At 28.2% G+C, this 24,712-nt stretch overlaps 2 protein-coding genes across 4 annotated transcripts in view; one reads left to right on the top strand and one right to left on the bottom strand.

Moving 5' to 3' along the window:
• The first annotated feature begins 1,669 nt into the window (after positions 1 to 1,669).
• LOC109600418 (dual 3',5'-cyclic-AMP and -GMP phosphodiesterase 11) overlaps positions 1,670 to 24,712 on the top strand; it is a 149,021-nt gene continuing 125,978 nt past the window's right edge. Inside the window, exon 1 of one of the 2 annotated variants that reach the window (XM_049961348.1) lies at positions 1,670 to 1,910. In XM_049961348.1, coding sequence (XP_049817305.1) covers positions 1,880 to 1,910 — 31 coding nt within the window. In that variant the 5' untranslated portion in view covers positions 1,670 to 1,879. Of the gene's footprint in view, positions 1,911 to 17,145; positions 17,315 to 24,712 lie in introns of those variants that run through there. The other variant, XM_049961347.1, reaches the window with a different exon arrangement.
• LOC109608816 (uncharacterized) lies at positions 20,957 to 23,158 on the bottom strand. 2 transcript variants are annotated; one of them, XM_049961359.1, is made up of 7 exons: positions 22,882 to 23,158; positions 22,637 to 22,833; positions 22,417 to 22,584; positions 22,163 to 22,360; positions 21,840 to 22,107; positions 21,692 to 21,790; positions 20,957 to 21,640 (listed from the first exon to the last, which is right to left on the bottom strand). In XM_049961359.1, exons 1-7 carry the CDS (start codon positions 23,054 to 23,056, stop codon positions 21,435 to 21,437), a joined length of 1,311 nt encoding a protein of 436 aa, XP_049817316.1. In that variant the 5' UTR covers positions 23,057 to 23,158; the 3' UTR covers positions 20,957 to 21,434. The 2 variants fall into 2 exon arrangements, with proteins under 2 accessions (XP_049817316.1, XP_049817317.1); XM_049961360.1 differs by having other exon boundaries at positions 20,961 to 21,640; positions 22,637 to 22,798; positions 22,882 to 22,951.

Below are 24,712 nucleotides of genomic sequence, written 5' to 3'. Positions count from 1 at the left end.
CATTCTTGTCTCCTAGGTAAATAAAAAATGAATTAATTGGATCATAAAATATCAATGTGTCTAGTAGAACAATCAGATGTCGACTGAATGAACAAAACTTGGCATCATAAAAGAATATTCGTACAAGACTAAAAGTTTGTGTCAATGTGTATAAATTATCCTCCACAATTTTGGCGAAGGGTACTTTGAAGTGATGAATCCATGTTCAATAGAACAAAATCAGATGGTAAAAATACATTCATCGTCCTCCTAATAAAAGTTTGGATCCGAAATACATTACTAAAACTTTGAAACACGGTGGAGGAAAAGTTTTGGTTTGGGATTACTTTCCTTGGCATGGTGTAGGACCATTACAAAAAACTATTAGTAAAATGGACCGTTTTATGTGTAGAGACATCATGAGAGATGTCATGGAATCATTTGCCAACGATAATTTACCAACTACATGGGTTTTATATGCATGATAATAATACGAAGCATTCATCCAAAGTTGTTCAGAGTTGCTTAAAAGATCACGTTAATTGACCAGCCGGATCTAGATACACACTGAAAACTTGTACATATAATCTCAATTAAAAAAAAAACAAAAAGCATCAGATTTAGATGTTTTGTGGTTATTAATTGAAGAGTAGTGAAATTTCAAAACGTCTCACCGTTTACAGGTGATTATAACGAACAAAGGGTACCCCATAAAATATAACAATTTTCTTTAAAGTTGTATATAAATTATTATTAAACATTTCGCTTTTATTTAAGATTTAATTTAAGTAGAAATTAATTTGATTCAGATACAAAATGAATAATCAGAGAAGGAATAGAGTATGATTATTTTAAATAAAATATAAAATATTTTGATTACATTTAATTAGAAGTGTGTATTTCTTAATTAACGTGGAGATAGTAATGTGTGCTATTTCTCTGACCACCATTGTATATCCAGATAAACTATCGTAGCCATGGCTCTTAGTAATAAGATTTAAAGTAAACTAACACAATACCTCCAAAGCATAAAATTGATAAACGAAAGTGTAACCACCGATTTAAAGACTATTTAATTAGATGTATTTTTAGCAGAAAAATATTTGATACTGATACTGATAAGATTTAATTTCTTGATTCAATTAATCCAACATTAGTTAATAACCATTATTATTTGATGAAATTTAGTAATTATGTATTTATTTAGAGGGTTGTTTCCCTTTTTAATGAGCCACGCTATATAATTGTGTACCTTTTTTTCCTAATTACAGTGCGAAACGAGCGATTCCTTTCAAGTACGTTCCCGATAATGATATTGTTACAATCTGTTCTTGTGGCAATTGCAATACCATAAAAAGTAACGAGATTCCATTCCGGCAAAAGCTTCATGCGGAAGCATGACTCAGAGCCGTGCTGGAACTGTTAAATCGCAACCGAACAACAATCGCCGGTCCCGCCGTGCATGATACAATTCCCTCGGACGAAAAAAAAAAAAATAATAATAATAACAACAAATAAAAAACAATAGCCAATAAACCCGCTCCGATTAGAAATTCGCAGGCGAGCGCTGCCGTCCTGTTTGGCGAACCGCCGCCGCACCTTTGTGAACCCAACTTTTCTTCGCGACCGTTAGCCAGTTGTCCGTCTCCTGCTGTCCTGATAAAACCGAACGGTGCCAAAACGGGCCGACCGTCTTCGCGGGAAGAACACGCTCATCCAGCACCGCCGCACGAACGCAAAGAAAAACGGGCCGGCACGCCGCGTTTACGTATGGAAATGTTCCTCCGTCGTCGTTTGTTTTGCGAATTTTGAACAGCTGATTCTCTGCCGTGCGCTCGGTCAGGTGTGCGCTGTGCCCACGGTTTCTAGGTGTCCCATCCCGACCGTCCGCGTCCATCCGATGAGCAGGATTTTCAGGATGTTCCACTCTGGTAAGGGAACGTTTTCTAATCCTCGTGTTATTGTTGTTGTTGTCGTCATCGTCGTCGTCGTTGTCGTTGACGTTGTCGTCGTCGTTTCCCCCCTTTTATTTATTCGGGCGCGTGCCCGTTTTGCAAACAACAACAGATTATGTTTACAACATGTTTTTTGTTTTTTTAATTTTTCAAAGTAGTAAACACATTCGTTATAATCGAAAGTGAAATATAATCGGGAAGGTAAACGCACCTTTCTCCCGATAACTTTCAAACAATTTGACTATTTGTGTTGTGTGTGTGTATTGTATAGTTTTAAATTAATATATATAAAAAGAAATACAATAAATTTTTTAATATTTGAACTATCTACTTGTATGATTTACAATGTTGTTTCCTATCAAGAAATGGGGGTCGATAAGCAATCTGCTTGTGGTTATGTTAATGACACTAATTTATTCTTACACATAATTTGCATTTAGAAATGCTGGTTTTCAATAAAATCCAAGGGAATTAAACACAACCAACCACTTATCTAACAGCGATAGCCGTTTAAATTGGAATTTCAATTTATTTTTACAGTATTTATAAAAAGAGCGTAAGAAAATTAAAGGACCTAAATTTGTTGATTTTTATATTATGAGATTTCCAGACAAAATAGAGCAAAACTGACTTAATCTCCATCTATTACTAAAATATCTACGAAAACTGATATTTAACAGATTTCGAGAAAGTTTAATAACTTGTTTATTTATTTAATTGAACAAATGGTAAAAATTTTCCATAGGTATTTTTGTGAAATATAATATAATATCTGAAGATAAATATGCCTCCTTAAAATTTTGATATACAGTGGTAGTATAGTATGTACTATTTATTTACTTATTACAAATGTTACTTAATATTTTCCCTAATTTGCATATTTGGACAAATCTAATTTACTGCAAAATCAGTCCATTAATCACAATGATCATTATACTCATTATACATTTTACTTTTTTTATAAAAAATCAATTTTGTTTGGAAAATAGTATGGAATATTTTATTAACATTCATAAAAAATTAACAATAACTCAAATACTTCAATATTTTGTGGCGAAACCTTTGGCTTCTAACACTGCTTGACGTCTTTTAGGCATAGAGTTTATCAGTCTCTGTAATGTACAAACAGGAATTTGTTGCCACTGCTCCTGTATGGTTTGAAGAAGTGTCTTGTTTGCTTTTGATGTTTTTGTTCGGATGCGATGGTCTAATATTTCCCAAAGGTGCTCAATAGGATTTAGATCGGGATACAGAACATAGTTAAATTTTTCATTAAAAACCACTCTTTAATAATTTTATTATTAATATTATTGAAGTATCCAACGAAGTGGCTTTTCTTCAGTATGAAATCACTTGAATCAAGGGTTCAACTTTGGATCTAGAAAAGCATCTCCAAACCACAATGCTTCCACCACCAAGTATAACAGTAGGAATTTGGTATTTAAAATGTCCCACTGGTCGTCTCACAAATGTTCTGCCATCCGACCCAAACAAGTCAAATTTACTTTTGTCACTCCAAAGGACAGTGTTCTATTCTTCCCAAGTCCGTGACAAGTGGAATTTTGCAAATGCCAGGCACGACGCTCAGTTTTTCTTTTACAACAGTGTTTTTTTAACTGTAACTCGACCATATAGTCCCGCATCAATAAGGCAATTTTTTATTGATCTGCTACTAACATCTAGATTAAATTGTGTCCAAATTTCCTTCGGGATTGTCCTGATGTTTTGCGATGATTTTTCAGGAAAATCCATTTTATAATTTTGTTTATCTTGGGAGTGTTTTTTCGACGATTTTCAACATCACCTTGAGTGCGGAATTTTCACAAAATTTTCATAACAGCACTTTGGGTAATATTTAACGTTTTTGCCATGTCACACTGAAGTGAAAAGTAAACGTGTTTAAACATTACTACATTGAAACTCATCGAAAATGTTAATGGCTGTAAATAAAATAATATTCCATACTTTTTTCCACCACTGCATGTATAACTATTTTATTTGAAATGGAAATCTCTATATATTTGCTAAATGTTAAATTATCTTTAACTAACAATGATTATATTTCTTTCGAGACATGTACCTGTAGAAAGTTTTACCATTTATAAATAAATATATAAAAAAGTTATTACACTTCTTTTGTAATCTATCTAATGTCAGTTTTTGTAGATAGTTCAAAGATATTATAATGCGATTCTGGATCTGGAAATACTCTTAAAAGACAAAATAAACCAATTTAGACATTCTGTGTTACTAATAATTAATAATTATAGTGTAGTTAATGTATTAAATATGAACACATCTCCGTAATTTTTTTTATTTATGACTCAATTTTAATGAATAATGGCTCAACAGAGAAAAAAAACTCATTTTACTACAAAATGCTTTTCGTATCACTCAATAGATGTCTACTATATCACTTTTATAGTAAAATAGTCCTCTGGTAACTTTTTAATATCGACCTCGAATAAAAAGTATGTAACTGTGTCAATTTATCTAAATTTTGTCATAAAATTGAGATTAGCCAATTTGTTTAGAACTATATAGGAATTATCTTTTTAATTGAAATCTCATGATATCTCAGATAAAAAGTATTTTAATTTTTTATTCGATGTTATTTTGCTGGTTAAAATTAAATAAAGTATTAAGTGTCTATCAGTATAAAAATCGATTTTTCTACAAAAAATAGGTATTATAAGTCATTCCGTAACAAAAGACAGTTCTACCCATTTAATTTTGAATTCTTGCTTGGGCTTATAATAATAATTTTCAGGACAGGCTTTTTACAATCTTACTATATAGGTCTCCATACTAAAATTTGGAATATATATATATATATATATATATATATATATATATATATATATATATCTTTGAATATAATAGGCCTGTGGCAGAATTAAATTTTATTGTTCTAATGAAATTAGAACTAATCACCTCAATTAACTAAATTATAGAATTTGAAAAATATCACAATATCAAATGACTTTATTCCAAGGTTTATTTCATAGGAAAATGTGATTCTGCCACAGACATATTAATGTACAATACTTTGAAATTTAAATTTAAACAATATAACAATGTGCTTATTTTTTTCATAAAAATGTCCTATTTATTTGTTTAATAGTTTATTGTCAATTTTATCTAACATCATTTATTAAAATTATTAAATTGTAAATAAATGAGTGACGTCGAGATTTTCGTCTTAAATGAGTATGTGGATTGTACCACACCTTGTTTACCACATCCCTGATAAATTGTTTAAAAATTATATTATTTTGAAATAAAGCATCAGTTTTAATGTTTACGAAAATATTCTGATCAATCATTTACGTCGCACGTTGTTTTTCCGTTTTGATCGAGCGACCAACCCTATAATTAATACAAGGGTGGGTTATTAATCTTTTAAATTGGTGAATTAAGCGAACGGGTTATTTATGCAAGCTCACGTTTACTAAACCTGTAATTATTACGTGACGGGAAATCTTCGCAAGGAAAGACAAACAAAACAGGTAATTTGTTCGGGCATATTTTGAAGCAACTAAAAATATTATGTGCATTATTTTCTGCAATAATTTGATATTCAGGGGGACATGCATTATTTTTGTGGCGGCAATAAAATTTTACATCAAATATTGCCTTTTAACATACAATAAACTTCGATTGTTGCAGTTTAATAAAATGAAAACATGTTTATATTATTAAAGTTTGAGTGTTTCAAACAACTAATATACAACGTATTTTTATTATAATGACAAATTGATAATGGATATTTTCTAGGAACGGAGAAACCAACCACATAATTATCGCAATCAAGTTTTTCTCATAATTGCTAATAAACCATATAATATACAACGAGAACAATGCATTAATTCTACTCATTACTGGCTCGTCAATTTGAACAATTTTAATTGAAAATGAGTTGGCATAACTATTTTACAATGAAATATTTAAATGGCAAAATAATTTTTTATATGGTTATAATTAAAACATAAGAATGTGTAACATAATTAATATTTTACGTCCTGGCAATAACATTTCGCAAACATTCTTGAGATTATTACCTACTATTTTATTTTGTGTGAAAATTGATTAATACAACATGCTTTTTCACTCGAAAACGTTTATTATATTACATCAGTATATATTTAAGTATCACGGTTTTTTAATGAAAATATTTCTAATGATAAAATTGCTAAGACGGAGATAAATTTTAAATGGTACAATACAATCCCTGAACAATACGAAAGCCACATTGAAAACGTTTCACGGTTGAGTAGCCATACTTCCGAAAACTCAGGATAAAAGCTTCAGAATATTGAAGTGAAATACTGCGACAGATACAAATAATCGAGCGTTCCGAAAGACATCTTCCGAACAATCGGAATCGTTATTAATATCTTTTACTGAAAAAGTTCCCAACCTTTGATTCGGCACAGTTACATTCAATTTAAATAAGAAAGTACGAGATTAAATTGAATCACATTGAACGAAATTAATATAAATTGACGTAATTTAATTGCGACGCTTGAAAATTTTAAATATTCAGTTGGTCGTGAAGCGAAATTAAGAATGCGGTATTTTAGACGGTGACATATTTACTTTAATTATGCAGTTACATTATAACATTAATTAGCATGATAATTCCGTGAAAATGCGAATCGGTCGTCACTTGATAATTCAATTAAATTAATCGGGAACCGGTTAAATTTGAAGAGAAATTTGAGATAATACTACATGATTTATGCACATTTTCTGACGACAGGAGGTTCTGATTTGCCGACATGTTGGTTTGAAGATTTATCGTTCAAATAATTACAAAAATAAAATTAATGGTACTTAATTAAAAAGGTATATATACTTTTTTATATTTATTCTGGAGAAGTTAAATATTCTACATTATACAAATATTAAGGTATAATACATTTTTCTTAAAAAGTGGAGTTTACATTACATGGTTTATATTATTCATGGTAATCTACACCCTCGTAACTTTTTTATTTATTTATAATTCTATTTTAATGAGTAGATCAAAAAATAGATAATAAGTAACTCTGTTGAATGTATTTATTTTTTCTGATTAAATAAACCATGGAATATAAAATATCTTAGTTTCTGATTAAGTTCAAATATATTATTCTATCACACCTAATTTACATTTTTAAAATACTGAACTGATTGTGAAAATTAATGGATTATTTAATTAAGTGATATGATATAATATAGTAGAGACGGCACGGATACAATTTCTGTGGAATACCTGGTAACAGATACCAAGTAGCATTTTTAAACAAGATGCCGGATGAAGATAATTTTTTCTTAATTATAATATTATTAACCGTCTCTTTTCTATTTAAACTCATACAATCAGTAACTAGTTTGACATTTTAATAAGAAAATACATTGAATTTGAGATTAATTTATGCGATAGCACGGCCTCCATAACCGTGAAGTTATTCTCACTTTTATAAATACATTATTGTTATATCATATAAAAGAATATGTTAATAAGTAATTATAAATTTTAAAAATCAATTTATTTTATGACTTTTTTATAAATACCAATTTTTTGGAAATACCTTTGATTCCTTTGATTTCATTTATAATTATATTACTTACAATCTCACGATATCTTAATTAATCTAAACAATATTAATTAAATTTATATTATAAGTTTTTTTTTACATATTTTATAAATGATATTTCTTTTTCATGTGCGAATCACTTAGATAATGGCAAATTTCCTAGATCATCATTTTACTTAATATGCTGTCCAAAATAAAAGGCTAGCCCGATATAGATGAATAATATTTCGTCATCATTCAATGTTACCTAATTCGTTTCGATGGAAAGAAAAATAACTGAGTTACAGTTGTATTTATTATTATTTTACCATTTATTTATTATTATTTTACCAATTTCTGACACTTTCTTTATTTGAGTATTTATTTTCATAACAAATAATTCCAATATTTAAAGTTATTTATAAATTTAAATTAAATTAAAATTTAATAAAAATAATATCAGTGTCTGGTAAATCAGTAGGATAAGAAATAAAAATGTGATGGAAAGAAATATTTAAATTTATTGGTATATTTCTATATGTTTCATCTATTTGAACTGTGTAAAGAACTTCAACTTTTTCTGTCGGTCTGATCATCTCTTCTAAGAAACTAGTGATAATCCGGCATCATATGCTCGTCCCTGTAGCTTCGGAATCTCCTTTTGATTTGAAACCATTTCAAAATATCCAATTAAACTTTTAATGATATCGGAAATTTGTTTTCCAGGAAGCAGATACTATTTAAATATAATATTCCTTTCGGGAAATTTCGATATTTTCATTTTTATCCGATCCGATCTTGTTTAAGTGTATAAGCTACGAATTAAAAATGTAAAACTAATCATACTGAGTTATTTATTCTTGAAAAAATGAACAAACATTGAATGACATTTTCTACAGCTATAATTCATTTATTTTTTTATTTTTCTTCTGATATAAATGAATTAGGTACAGTACAAATAATAATGGTCCAAATGAAAAGAAATATATGATTTTCATGTCTAACCCAGTCAATTAACCTAAAAAATGTAAGAGAATTTTTATATTTCAGATATGTAATCAGTTAGTTTGTATAGTACTGGACATAATTATAGCAACTAATGTTTATTGTTATGTGCTATTCAACTAGTCAATTTTATTTAATTCTTTAAAAAATTCCATACTTTCAATGGATAAAATTATAGCAAATTCTTTCTTATTTTATGGTCTCTTATTGCTCTTTATGAATTTAAATCGATTATTTACTAGCGATGTTTCGTTTATTATAATCATTTAATCATTGGTCGAAGTGAAACTCTAAAAAAAAATATAATTCAGCATTACCAAAACCCAGAGAAGCAAGAACAGATGGTTAAGGATTTGCGGATTTAAGTTAAGTCAATAATTTTCGGTAATATTAAAATATTTAGAGAAACTGGCCAAGTAATTGTCGTTTATAATCAAATTCGACATAAAAATTTTACAAATTTAAATGAAACTAAGTAAAATTCTAGAAACTGAATATAGACTTGTCGTATATTCGGAAATTACTCGAGTCTATGCTACGGATATGTGTCAAACAACGAAAAGCATAGAATATAAAGTGTTAATGTTAAATTATATAACATTAATTATTATCATCCCTTTTAAAATTAAAGTTGTTATAATCATATCTAGCTCAATTTAGAAAAATATATGTGACATATTATAGAATAAGAATATAGTAGTTTTTAAAATACTGTGTAAAACAACAATAGTAAATTAATATTTCAACAGTTCACATTAAATAAACGGGTTGTGACTAAAATATTTAACATTTTAAAAAGTTCTTATAATAATGAGCACTATTGTACATTAAATATCCAAAATTAAATATATTTTATAAATGTTGCAGGTGCTGCAAATTCGAGAGAAACTGATTTCTCTTCATCATTACTTTTTTTAGAAATTGTTCTTGTTTCACAATTATTTACTATGTTTATTGTGATAAAAATGTACAAAAACAATAAATAAATAAAATGAATCCAAATTCAATGGAGAACACATTTGTTTTCAAAAGGAATGCTCTAAAATCATTTTATGAATTTTCTCATTTCAATAGATAATGTGCAGAATAATGTCGAAAATATCCATATATTTTTTTATATATCTTTAGAACTATTGGTCACAATCGAACATAAATAAAAAAGAAGATTGTTTCCAACTTAAGTGTATATTTTTCTATGGATTCATAAGTTACTTTATTATTAAATTTTCTTGTCCACAACTTCTGTTGCTTTATCTCATTCTCTCTCTAAATATAAGACGTTAACAACAGTCCCTTATTAGTTACGATGAATAGTAGGGGGCTTGTCATTTATAAATTCAATTTATCTTTACTATGACAACCTCATTTACAAGCAGTAACACACAAAATTGAAAGTTGCGCTCGTTCGAGAGACAAATTTAGGAAGAAGCCACAATCAAAACTGCGTTACGATGTCGAAAATTCAGCAAGAAATTGAACAGAGCGACACGTTATCCAAGTGGGATTACCCGAACGACGAAGCTGACGACAGCGTCGATCCTGCAAGTTTATTGGCCCAATCGAAGTTAGATGGCAAATTGGTCCATGAGGGGTTCCTCAATGACTTTGGTGACCTGTACGACGAAGCTAATTGGGATTAACTTTTGTAAATATGTTTTAACGAGTCAATAAATTTTGATTGCTTTATAGATTTTGTTTCTTTTGCATAAGTAGTAATTTTAACGTTGTTCCCGTTTAAACATGCTGTGATGAAATTTGGGCGACGTTCCATGGGAATGTTGTGGATGTAAATTCTCGAGTTACACGATTTATTTAATTAACTCTATAATTACTTTTCTCGGTTACTGTTCCATTTCTTAAATTGGGGAATTCACTTAATTGAATTGCTATTGTGACTGGAGGGATTTTAAATTAAAAAAGAACAAGTATTAAAATAAATAAAAGCAGGTTTCAAAGAGTCCGGTGTCTTTTATGAAGAATTAATAAAAATTCCGTTTTATGCACAGAATAACTAACATAAATTTAAATGTTTGACCGTGGAATAAGTTAATATCATTTGGCAGACAATTACATTGCTTTCCCCGCTAATTAATAATTATATATTCATTGATGTTTCAAGTATGTGCAATACACGATAATTGGCATGTAAAATATGAAATTGCATAGTATGTCAAATATGCGCTTAAATCAATATTTGATTAGATCTTCAAGGTTTATTTCAGTGTGTTATAACCATATTCGATTTAACTATTTTAATATATAATCATTAGTAAAAAATATTTAAAAGTCATTTTCTATAATTTATACAAACATAATTTTTTTAATATATAATAATTTAGTAAATTGATCATAAAATTAATACTTCAGTGGAAAAACCATATCGAGTCTCAGTGAGTCTTTTATGTAAGTGATCAACGATACCAGCGGCGGCTACTCAAATGAGGCATGAAAGTGACTGTATTGACACAACGATAATTTATATAATTTATTCTTTAAAATAGAATATAACTTAATATTTAAACAAAGGTAGAAGGGGAATGTGTTGTAAAATCGACAATTAAACAAGCAATAATAATTTTACATTAAATTTCAGTGAATATTGTGGGCACAAGTTTTGCAGTGGCACTTTTAAATGTGCTTATTCGCGCCTATTCGATTCATAAATAAATCTTGAATATTTCTATTTAGTTCCAATGTTCGCGCATGTGCTTTAAGGTCGGGCTATTGTTTCAATGGTGGGGATGTTGAAGCGTGCCTCTAACCAATGAGACAACTTCAAATACCGACACAAACAAAGTTCCCGAATATTGCTGATTCTTCAGTTTCAAAAACCACTTAATCGTGTATGTCTAGTGGATTCAGTTGTGAAAAGGTTTTTAATACTGCATCTTTTTTTTACCATATAGTGTCAACCAGTAATAACACGAAAGAATTTATTAACATAAGATATGTTGTTTCTAGTATTTCTAGTTTAAATTACTATCACAAAATGTTTGTTGTTAAAAATTTAAATAGTTTAATTCCTGATTTGAATACTTTAACAAATACGAGACAAAAAACCGCGGATATACTGTTGGTTCGATAAATTTGATTGACTAACTGAAAGTACAGTAATGAATAAATTATTTTGTTTGGCTTTTTATTTTCAAATGGTAGTGAAGATATTTAGTGTTAGAGGGGTTTTTGAGATTTAAAAAATCGATTTTGCGAACTAAATTTATATGACAAAAGCACTGATCAATCTAATTATATGTTGTAAATAAACCTCAAGAGCCGCCACTGAACTATACATTTAATGTAAATGTCAAAATGTTTAAGTGGAAATATCATGTTTCAACTGCATTCCCAAATATTTTTTGTGTAATAATCAATTTAAAATAAAAAAGAATGGTCATTTTTAAAGTTAATAAACTGTCATTAAACGACGTCATTTGACGAGATGAGGGGACTGGTGGAAATCAAGCACTCTGATAGGGAAGAATTTTTCAGTTATTCAAAATTTACAAAGTGAATAAACTCTTGACGGCTAATGTTGAATATTTGCAATCGAAGCATAGTAAGAAATAGTGGTTCCTATTTAATATGTTCTCCTGTCCTGTGGCCGCAAGATTTTAGTCTGGTGAGGCACATTATATGTAGAAAAAAAACAAAAAGAATATTTTATTTTTATTTATTTAAGATAGATTTTACTTTATTCTACTTATGAAACGAATTGGCGATAAGAGGCACATTTAAAAGTGCACAAAATATTCATTGAAATTTAATATAAAACAGTTATTGCTTGTTTAATGGTCATTTTTAAAGTTAATAAACTGTCATTAAAAGTAAATAAATCTTGTTTAAACAAATTTAAGTAATATTAATTTTTGGGCAAGAAAATAATATTATTTAATAATGATTATATAATTATAATAATTAATTATATAAATTACAATAAACATATAATTTAATGTAAAATTTAAAAAAATGTTTTATTCTTACATACTTCGAATATTTTATAATTTTTTTCGACCGCAGGAATCATAAATATGTGATTTTTTGTAATTAATATACATATAATAATTATTAATTAGAGTTTTAAAATATTTTTCTTTTTTATTAAAATAAAAAATATAAAATATTTATGTGTTTACATTATAAATTAAATAAAAACAAATAATTAGCAACTAACGGATAAATTGGGAAATATTTTATAATTTTATATTTTAAAATTAAAAATTTTTTATTGTTTTTTTATATAATCTAAATAAACTGACCCAGTAAAAATAAAAAAGGATATATTGTTTTTTTAATTGTATTTTTATTATTGTCCCATCATAACACACAAATTGAAACATCAATAAATAAATTAATATCGATTCCAAATATTGTCGAATTACTTATTGCTTGATAATAAATCATATTTGGCGCAATAAATAAATAAATTCATAATTTATTAACTCCATTACAGTTGGCAATCTGACCGGATTACAGATTGCGAATGTGTAATCTCAGTTGAATAGTTAATCAATAAGTAAATCAAATATGTGCCATACCAAAAAGGACGATTATAATTAAACAAGTGACGTCAATTCCGAAAATCCAAACAAATTTCAATGTGGATTCAATTTTGCTGAAAAGATTCCAAACAAGGGGGATTTGCGTTCGGAATTAATTATTTTCCGTATAATCTATCGATTTATTATACGAATTACGTCAATGATTTCGGTCATATTCGGTCACAAATTCGCAAGCTAAACGTCCTCCATAAAGGATATAAAAGTGATGGTTAATTACAAGTTAGTCATTTGCAGAATGCAAATTTGTTAATTATTGTGACAGTTCCAGGATTAACGGTTGATTCATGCGTTTTATTCACAATACGATGCGATATTTCTATTGTCTTCACACTATCTAAAGAATACCAATAGAACAAACCACTAAACCGCAGTTTGTTTAGTGTAACCTGTTTTTCTATTTTCCAGTATTTTATTTGAATATATTTTACAATTTATTATAGTTTATAAATAACGTTACTCATTATTTTTATGACCAAGTTAGCTTAAAGCATCCGTAAATATTTATTCAAAATATAAACAACAAAGTTATCTTTTTTATCTGAAACTCTTGGGTAACAAGCATTCAATGAAAAAATTACCCATAATCAAAATGTAATCGTTCCACGGAGGAAATACACCAGTACTAAAATTTCATTTCATTATTTTTTCAATTTATTCTACTGAGAAATTCAAGTAGACTCACTTCACATTTGTGAACTGTCATTTGAAATGCGGTTAAATAAGTGGATTGAAGACAAAGGCCACCATTTTGACGAGATGAGGGGACTCGTGGAAATCAAGCACTCTGATAGGGAAGAATTTTTCAGTTATTCAAAATTTACAAAGTGAATAAACTCTTGACGGCTAATGTTGAATATTTGCAATCGAAGCATAGTAAGAAATAGTGGTTCCTATTTAATATGTTATCTCCTGTCCTGTGGCCGCAAGATTTTAGTCTGGTGAGGCACATTATATGTAGAAAAAAAAAACAAAAAGAATATTTTATTTTTATTTATTTAAGATAGATTTTACTTTATTCTACTTATGAAACGAATTGGCGATAAGAGGCACATTTAAAAGTGCACAAAATATTCATTGAAATTTAATATAAAACAGTTATTGCTTGTTTAATTGTCGGTTTTACAACATATTCCCACTCTACCTTTATTTAAATATTAAGTAATATTCTATTTTAAAGAATAAAAACGAAAAAAATGTATTTTTTAATATTAACGTTATGTGAATAAATTATTTTCATAGGTGAGGCGCCATCTGAAAAAAAGAAATACGTACTAATTTTATCACTTGTATATTTTTGAGGAATAAGTGAAGAATATTTTTATATAGAATGCTTAGTACTCGAAATATTTCAGGTTAATAAATTATTATAATAAATTATTGTATAATAAATTATTGTCTGGTAAAGCTACTTTCCAAACAATAAATAAATATTTTTTGAAATGAACTATCATTATTAATTAATTGTATGTAGTCATTACTCTCTTAGTTAAACCATGTTTAATCCAATTATTAACTGTTGAATTTTAAGCGAATTTTCATGTTATTCCACACAAACTGTTTCATTGCATGTTCGAAACAAGGTAATTTATCTGATAAGTCGAACATTTAATACTGTTGAACTAGGATAAAAAAGTTTTCAACTCACTCCCATTAGTTGAAAATTATACTTTGCACGAGGATAATGTGTTATTATTTTCTTAGGTGTCAGGAATTCCTCTTTAGCGCAAAACCAGTTGCCTTCGAATTTATTTGTCAGTCTGGTTGATAAAGTAATGTCTTGAAATTGCGCACAACACGACCTTAATATGAAACGCCTCTTTTGGTAAATTGTTCATTTGTAAATAGCTTTATAAATCTTTAAATCATAAGGTATCTGACTAATATAGCTAGTATTGCCATAGATTAGACGTAATGGTATTTGAAAAGTGCAAAAACTGTATTGACATCAAAAAAGGACATGCAATTAATTATGGCGTGTAAGAGTATAAAATAAATATCAACTAAGTGACAGATATTAAGTTAGTAAATATATAATAATGGCAATGATTTACAACACTCTGATAATTGTATTTGCACAACATTTTCATTAATTGCGAAATTGTTAGGAAATCGATATAAAAAGTACGATCCAGAGATAATAGATTATGGTGAATGGAGTTTTAGACGCTGCAAAAGTTGAACAAGTTGTTAACCATGCACAAGAACAAAATCATAAAAGAAAATATCTTTAATCACACCTGAAAATGATTTATTTACCACCAACTAACTGAAACCAATTATAGCACGAACTGTTTAATTAATAAACACAAATAATATAGAACGTCAATATTAACTTTGACAAAGATAAATCATTCGTGCTTTCCTACGAATAATTTATATGTTTCCTTGCCCCATTTTAATATAAATTATTGCGCAATGTGACAAATTGCAAACTATGAAATATGCATGATGCTTGTGGAATTGGGTGTTAGCATGGATTTATACTAGATGTAATAAATGTCGAATTATGGATTCATCTTCCCAGTCTATCAATCATAACAAACTGAAAATAATTTGAAAGTTTGATTTGGACATGTCAGTAATTGTGTTAACATGTTAAATAAAAGAAATTGACTTAGTTTGACATGATTTGTTTGTAAGTTATATTTCAATTAAGCCAAATTACATTATGGAAGTTTAAACATAAAATTAATTGTGTATTTTGCAATAGAAAATTGAAAAATATACGTAACAAAAGCATAATATAATTTAATAAATTTAAATTTAAATAAACATGCAAAAATAAATTTAAAATTAAATTAAATATTAGTTAAAATTGAATTGTTTTAAAAAGCAAGATATATTTTACAAGATTGATAATGGAAATTTTTCTCATATTACTAACAAATAGTTAACTACAAATAAAAAGTCATATTTACAGATTAACTTGAAATAAACAATTAAATTTTATAATTATTTAATGAAATTTTTTTTACATTTACATATTTATATTTGAGTTATATGTTACTAACATGTTCCCAATAGATGCTGACAAAATTTGGTAAGATTGGAAATAAAAATTAATCAAAATTAAATTAATATAAGGAAAATTATATTGGAAATTCAGCAGTTTTTACAACTTTTATTTCTTTTATTACTTACTATTACTACAAATTGTTTAAATACAAAAAAGTTATATTTAAAATTAACTTGAAATAAAACAAATAAATTTTGTAACTTTGATTTGGAAAGTCATTTTCAAAAATTGGTAAAATTGGAATTAAAAATTAATTATAATAAAAGTAATTTAAAGAAGAACAAATTCATATATACAGAGTAACTTGAAATAAAACTGTTAAATTTTGTAACTAGTAAATGAGAAACTTTTTATAAATCATTTGTGTGTGTCACAATTAATAGAATATGCTTTTAAGTTAACTGTGATCTTAGTATGAATATATAAATAACTGTGTTAACATGTTCCCAATAGATACTGACTAAATTGGAATATCATAATATCAGATTATTATATATTTTAGAAATTAAAGATGTATTCAATATTAGATATGTTATAGATTTTGGAATAGAAATAGTCTCGAGAAATTGAGAATTAAAAAAGATAATTATATATAATAAGTACATAATTTAGAAAAAAATTTTCTGTAATTTACTGATTCACCCATATAAAACAATTTAATTTAGCAACAATTGAATGATAAACTTTCTTTACACCATTTATGTGTCATAGCCATCAAATTATGCCATTAAATCAATTTAAATGTGACCTTAGATTAATTGGTTCAGTATTTGAGTTTGGTACTGTGATATCGGATATCACCCACTTATTATCTCATTTACAGCACAATTACCAGATTGTTCTGATACGGATAAACAAAACAGACGCAGAATGGTATGCGTGGAAAAACGGTCAACGAGCGTACCCAACGAATTAGCCAATAAATAATAATGTGCTTGGTCAATTAGCGAAAAACCTCGCGTACGACGAAATCTTTCGTCTATTTTTAGTTTGCGTTGTTGTTGTCACGGCTAGTTATCCAAAACATGTAACAAGTGTTGTATCGGCTGCGGTTCCATATTTTTTCCGATGTTCGATATCCGTCCAGGTTGATGGAAAAACAAGTCGCATGTTTTCCGACTGATATTTAGTTAATAAATCAGTGTCGGTATTGCCAGTTGGTTTTCACGTAGTGCCAAACATTCAAGATGAATCACGATCAGCATCATCACAGAAAACTGTTGCCACCATTGATAATCAGTAAGTTGTTAAAATAAATGTACCGTTGTTTTTTTTTTTTTGAAATTCGTATTCCAGTATTTTATTATATTTTGAAACATTGTAGACACAAAGTATTTGAATAATTTTATTGGCATGAGTTGTTGATAAGGTGCAATTTTAAAATATGTGTAACCGAGTCCAAAACATGTCCCAATAATAATCTATAGTGTAATAATTCCAAGTTAAAGTAAACAAATAATCTAATTTTAAATTCAGACTAATAAAAACGACATCAATTTTTATGAAATCGATGCTAATTAAAATTGAAATGTGGTGTAGAACAAGATGTGACATACATAGTAGGTTAAATTTGCAATTTCATTAATTTGCATGTATCAAGAAGTAACTAGACCGGTTCATTTTTAAATGCGTAATAGAATTTTATTCTCATTGCGTTATTTAATTTAAATAAATGAATCACAATATTTCTGCTTACCACTAATATTTTTTGGGGGTTATTAAATATTGTATTGTACAGAAGTATTATTCCAACTAAAGAAAATAGGAATTCATAGGAAAATCTGTTGAAAATTAATTAAATATTTATTGGAAAATTTTCTCAAAAATAACTAACCCAATTTCATGTGCTTATTAGTGCTAAATAAATACAGTTGTGTAAATAAATAGCTAATATTCTCTGTCTCTCTTTGCAACATTATATATAGTTAAAATAGATAATAAATAATATTTTTATATTATATATAATTAAGGACCTGTACATACGAAAATACAAAAAATAAATTTTAAAATTTAGTTCTTTTATGTAAATTTAATTAATTATTGTTAATTTACTCAAATTAAACTTAACATACAATTTATTAAAATATATATAAAAAGTTTTATATTTTAAAAGATTAGTATAATAATAAAGTATTATACATACATGTAAATATTAATTAAATTTTTAAAATAGACTTACTTAAATCACTTTATTACCTTTCAACTCCTAACTAATAATAAGAATTATTATAATAATACATAAATATTTATGATTTTATAATTTTGTTTGGAAACTCAAGTTTATGAAGGAAAACTTCATAATAATATTCTAATTTTAGAAATGTATAAAACAAAAGCAATAAAACATTTATTTACACAGTGGCAATGAATTTTAATGAAATATAAACGAACTTTATTATAAATATTAAATAAAGAATTACAATATACTTATTATTATATACGTGTACTATTCAAAATAATATTTTTACATTTAAACTTGACGAAAACAAAAAGAGACAGTTCCAGTTAATTATGCATTAAAAACTAAAAGCTTTAGACAGCCTCTTTATTTATGATAATGGTCTAATTAATTTTAAAAAGGATTCTGAAACGGCGATTTATGGAGAATAATAAATCATGAAAATGAATTAATTCTACAATTTACTAGCAATTAATATTATATTAAAGTGCTATTCAATATAATATTTTCACATTTAAGTCTGGCTAAAAAGACAGTTAAATTAATTATTTATTACAAACTAAAAGCTTTAAAAAGTTTCTCTTATTTAATGGTCTATTTAATTTTAAAAAGGATTGTGAAAGCGCGATTTATTGAGAATAATAAATCATACTGCAAAATACTTTTTAAAAAGTTAATTTTATAATTTAATAGTAATTCATAGAGCTTTACGATGAAATGGATGTTTTAACTTTTAATATTTAATTAGCTTTATTTATTTTATATAATAATCAGTTATAATCCAGTATTTTAAATATTGTTTAGTACAGACCGCCGTAAAAAGTGTATGAACAATTATAATTTAATATATCGTTCAGTGATGATCCATAATATATTACTTGTCCCATTAAATATTTCCCTCAAGATATTGGTCATGCATCAACATTTAAGTTGCTATCCAACCTGACCGGTGTATTTTACGATTCGACTTTGGCAAAATCCTTTTTCCACGTTAAATATTATATATTATTGAAACAGCCATTCATCCCCATTAGAAGCTGGCCTTTAATTCTTTAAAACCCGGAAAGCAAAACAAAGTCGTCGACTACATGACTCGTCAGTCCCTTTTGTTTCAGCGCTGAAACTGAAACGAGAGAACGACGAATGTGAAGAGGTTTAAAATGGGAACGTAATGAATAGAGCACAATCTTTTTGTATCTGGCTAATGTTTCAGCCGCAAAAGACTCCATAAATTCACCTAGTTTTTATGAGGATTTATCGACTTGCTACAACGTGTAAATGTTTTTGACCTGGTCAGATTTATCGCGTTTAATTATGAATCGGTCGTTTTTCAGCTTCGTTCACTCATTGGGGAAAATAATTGAAACAAACAACGTGGTGTGGCTGTTGATATTCAACAAACAAGTTGATCGATTCAATCGATTTTAATTTTGTTTATTAAAATGAAGAGTGTCTTGAGGAAGCTCACCAAAAAGTTGCAATCCATTTTTATAATCACTGTCTAATTAGTAATAACAAATGAAAATTAAAACAGATTTTACAGTTATTTTGTGTATATATCAGATTTAATATGCACATAATAGTAGTCATTTGACGCTAAAATAAACAATTAATCTAATTTTATATTCAGGTTAATAAAAACGTTACATAATTTTATGAAATCAACATTAATTAAAATTGTAATGTGTACAAGATGTGACATACATAGTTGTTTAACTTTGCAATTACATTAATTTGCATTTATCAAGAAGTAACTAGACTAGTTGATTTTTAAATGCGTAATAGAATTTACATTTCATTGCGTTATTTACTTAAACATAAATATCATAATTAATAAATCATAAAAAGTCATTTAGAATTAAGAAGAACAGTAATTCTTTTTGAAAAATATCCAAAAAGTAAATTGTATGAGCACTAAGTAAATGGGTAATTTTACAAACATTAATGACACAGCATCCACTGCTAAATCGTAAATGAATAAATACAGTGTGCCCATAAGTCTGATTAAATTTTTCTGTCTGACATTAAAATTCTGTTAAAATGGTTAATAAATACAATTTTTTTGATAAATATGTATTTATTTATATAAAAAAGACAATAATAAATTATGTTAAACATTTACTAGGTGGTTTCTATACTTATCTTATATACATATCATACTTATTACTAAATTCTTTTACTATTTTTTATTTATTTTGTATAAAATATTTTAATTATTCTTTTTTAACTTATTTTTCATCAAATTGTTTATTATATTAGAATTTTGAATAAGTTCTCCGTGCATGGAATTTTGAGAGGTATCTAATATTAAATTTCAGTGTATGTCAGATCAGTTTAGTTTAAACAACGTAATTTTTTATTGGTTCTGAAAATGTCTACTTGTGCCAAATAAAGTGTATTTGTGGAGAATTTTGAACTATTTTATTTAAAAGAAATCTTATGCACTCAGAATTCTTGCAACATTTTGAAGTTGAATATAAAGAACGTTCTGGCGCACCGAAAAAATTTGAATGCAAGTAATTGGAGGAATTACTTGATCAAGACCGATATTTGATGCTAGCAAAACTTGGAAAAACGTTAGAAGTAGATGAGTCAACCGGTTCCAAACGTTTAAAAAAGTGTTCAAAATAATCCAGAAGCAAGAACATCGGATATCGTATGATTTCAATGGCAGAAAAGAAAATGTTTTTTCACCATATCGCGACTGGTGATGAAAAGTAATCCAAAGCGTAGAAATTTTTCTAATATTTATAGTATGGTTGTTCAAATAACAAATGCAAAATAAAAAGTGTAATATTTTTCGAAAATATAATAGATTACATTATAATTAACAGTTATTTAATAGTAAAATTATACTTTTATTATTCAAAATTCAGTCAGCACATTTTGAACAAAAATAAATTGCCTCAATTAGTTATTTATCTAAAAATAAGGTTAAAAAAACGGCTGTGAAACTGTTTCCACTGATTCCATTAAAAAAATTTCAAAAAATGTCTTATTAAGTTTAATTTGATATATAAAATTGTGAATTTTTTTCTTTTCAAGTCCATCTGTATCTTATTTAACAGACCAAGATAAAATAATATAATTCCATATATTAGGATCATATTTAATACATACACATAAAAAAATCATTGCAACATTAACGTCAATATAAAAAAAAAAAAATAAAAATAAATCTCATATCATCGATGTGAAATTGTAGTTATATTCCTCTTCGAGGCGAAGACGTTTAGCTCCTTCCCAAACACATTTCAACTGTATCTTAGTACCGCAAACTTCATTATTATTTTTCAATGATTTAATTTTTTCTTGAGGAAAACTCTTTAAAAATTTCAAAGGAGAATACTTAATGGGGCAGTCGATGCTTAATTCTACGGATAAACCTAAAAATCGACACATTCTAATGTTGTATATCAAAAATACATAATATCAACCTAAATTTGGTACCCTGTCCGAAGGTGAACCTTCAATTATCTCAGGTCTTTCTTCATCATCATCGTCTAGATCGTCCTGATATTTGAGACGGTAAGCACCTAAAATACATTCGTTTAACATTTTATAAAGAAATTTTGTTTAACATACCATCGTTCATCACTCCATAAAAAAATAATATGTCTTCCTTGTCTCCGTACCCGGTGTAGACATTTGGATGCGGTTCTAATACATTTCCATTAGGTCTAATCAAGCATTCTCTGTCGTATTGAGCCTGAGGCATGAACATCAAATTGTGTGCCCAAACCATCCTTCTTAGTCGCAAATGCATCATTTTCTGTTTCGTCTTTCTCGACGTCTCCAGCACGTCTTCCATCGGAAACGCTATGAACCATGAGCGCTTGAAGAAGTAGACGTACTATAAAAAATAATAGAATAGATTACGGAAGCTTGTACAAAGTATTTACCCTTGCCTTAGCTGTAAACAAGTTTTCGATACATTTTTCATAAACGATAGTTTTTGTAGCGAAGTTTGCACATTCAAGGATGTCGGCAATTTTCGATCCGCTATGAACTAATGCGTGCCGTGCTGCATATTCATTCGTTCTATCGAAAAAGTTGCAGAAAGTTTTGTTCATAGATATTACATTTGATACTTCTTTGGGTAAGTGCTGTGCAATTTAAACAAGAAAATGTAGAATAATTAAACATAGACATGGACTCATACTTCGTGCGACAAAGTTGATACTTTAAATGCATCCAATGGAGACTTGCTAATCTTAGACAGCAATGCCTCTAACTTATCAAGAAGCAATCCGGCGTACATGCTAGAAGTTTCTGTCTTGTAGTAATCATTGTAAACGTATCTCCATATTGTTGCCATTGTTAAAGCATGCTGCAGAAAACACAATACGAATTAAGCAATTGTTATGTTAATAGATTGTTACCTCTGTGTTTAAAAATTCTAAAATATTTATTAATTTGCAATAAATTTTTAATTGTGAGTCATTTTGCGTTGTTTTTGTCACCTCTAGGAAAGTGGCAATTAACTTTATCATTTTTTTGCCTAATTTCTTAAAAGCACGATTCAAAATATTCTCAGAAATTGCCTGAAATTGACGATTCAACATTCTTATTTTATCACCTAAAAAATTTGATTGATGGATGAGTTATAAGTTCGAGGGTAACTTACTTAAAGCCTTGTACGAAATGAATTTTAAAATGTGTGCAATAATTTCAGGCGGAAGCTGCTTCAATGTAGTCACAGGAGTTTGATTTTTTTCTTCTTTGTGTTCCATACCCAACTTCCTTCTTTTCGGTGACAAATAAAACCCCTTGTGTACCTTTTGTACGTTGTTTGAAAGCATTATATTGTTTAATATTATATATATAATATTGTATAAAAATAAAATTAAAAAAGCTTAGCTTATTTGCATGCAATTTTTTTTAGCGATTAAAGAAATCGATGTGCTGACATTGATGTGTTTTCAGACAGTATTTGTCAAATTTATTTTTTAGCATTTCACATAGCTTAATCTATGTTACAAATTTTTGGCACTTTACTAATGTCTTCTTTTCATTTTAACAAAGGAATTTTGAATATTAAAGTAATTTGTTATATTGTTAAATTTGTTTAACTGATAGGAGCGTAATTCAGATTGTGTAGTGTCCTTTATTATTTGTCATGTTCAAAATGTAACAGGCCAATTGAAAAGTCCCCGGTCTGACACACAGCTGGTGGTGCTAGTATTAAATCCATATGATTTTTAATTAGTACCAACATTCAAAGGATACGTGTCAAAATTTGACCATTGTTCGACCATTAGTTTGTGATGATTACGTTTTGAGTGTAGCTACTTTTGTTATTTGAAAAAGTACGGAAAAAAATGAATTTCGTGTGCTGATAAAATATTGTTTTTTGAAAGGAAAAAAATACAGTTGAAGCAAAATCTTGGCTTGATGAGGAGTTTGAACCAGGAAAATCAACCATCATTGATTGGTATGTTAAGTTTAAACGTGGTCAAATGAGCACCGAAGACGGCGAACGCAGTGAACGCCCAAAAGAGGCTGTCACCGACGAAAACATTAAAAAAGTTCACAAAATAATTTTGAATGACCATAAAGTGAAGTTGATCGAGATAGCAGACATCGTGAAGATATCATCTGAACGTGTACATCATATCATTCACGAATATTTGTACATGTACATGAGAAAGCTGTGTGCAAAATGGGTGCCGCGCGAGCTCACAATCGATCAAAAGCAACAACGTGTTAATGATTCTGAGCAGTGTTTGAAGCTGTTCAAGCGCAATAAACCTGAATTTTTGCGTCGATATGTGACAATGAATGAAACATGGTTCCATAATTTCACTCCGGAGTCCAATCGACAGTTAGCTAAGTGGACTGCATACGATGAACCGAATCCAATGCGAGGAAAAACACAACAGTCAGCTGGCAACGTTATGGCATCAGTATTCTGGAATATGCAAGGTATAATATTCATTGATTACCTCCAAAAGGGTCAGACCATCAACAGCGATTTTTGTATAGCGTTGTTGGATCGTTTAAAGAATGAAATCATTAAAATACGGCGCCATTTGAAGAAGAAAAAAGTGCTGTTTCATCAAGACAATGCATCGTGTCACAAATCAATGAAAACAATGGTAAAATTGCATGAATTGGGCTTCGAATTGCTTCCACATCCACCGTATTCGCCAGATCTGGTCCCCAGCTACTTTTTCCTGTCCTCAGATCTCAAAAGAATGCTCGCTGGAAAGAAATTTAGCGCTAATGAAGAAGTAATCGCCGAAACTGAGGCTTATTTTGAAGCGAAAGACAAATGGTACTACAAAAATGGCATCGAAAAGTTGGAAGATCGCTATAATCGCTGTATCGCCCTCGAAGGCAACTATGTTGAATAATAAAATCGAATTTTGCCAAAAAAAATGTGTTTTACTATGGTAGACCGGGGACTTTTCAATTGGCCTGATAATATATTTCTCTACTTAAATACTAATTTTACT

This window comes from Aethina tumida, chromosome 1 (genome assembly GCF_024364675.1).
Source record: "Aethina tumida isolate Nest 87 chromosome 1, icAetTumi1.1, whole genome shotgun sequence".
In the NCBI taxonomy this organism is placed as follows: Eukaryota; Metazoa; Arthropoda; class Insecta; order Coleoptera; family Nitidulidae; genus Aethina; species Aethina tumida.
The sequence above is the reverse complement of the archived record's forward strand: the minus strand, read 5'-3'. Positions and strand labels throughout refer to the sequence as shown.

Excerpts from the sequence above, each read along its gene's own strand:
- LOC109608816 (XM_049961359.1), bottom strand. The coding sequence starts at position 23,056 with ATGCTTTCAAACAACGTACAAAAGGTACACAAGGGGTTTTATTTGTCA. Across the intron at positions 21,791-21,839 it reads TTATGGAGTGATGAACGATG|GTGCTTACCGTCTCAAATAT; the intron begins GTATGTTAAACA and ends AATGTATTTTAG. Across the intron at positions 21,641-21,691 it reads GGACAGGGTACCAAATTTAG|GTTTATCCGTAGAATTAAGC; the intron begins GTTGATATTATG and ends GTCGATTTTTAG.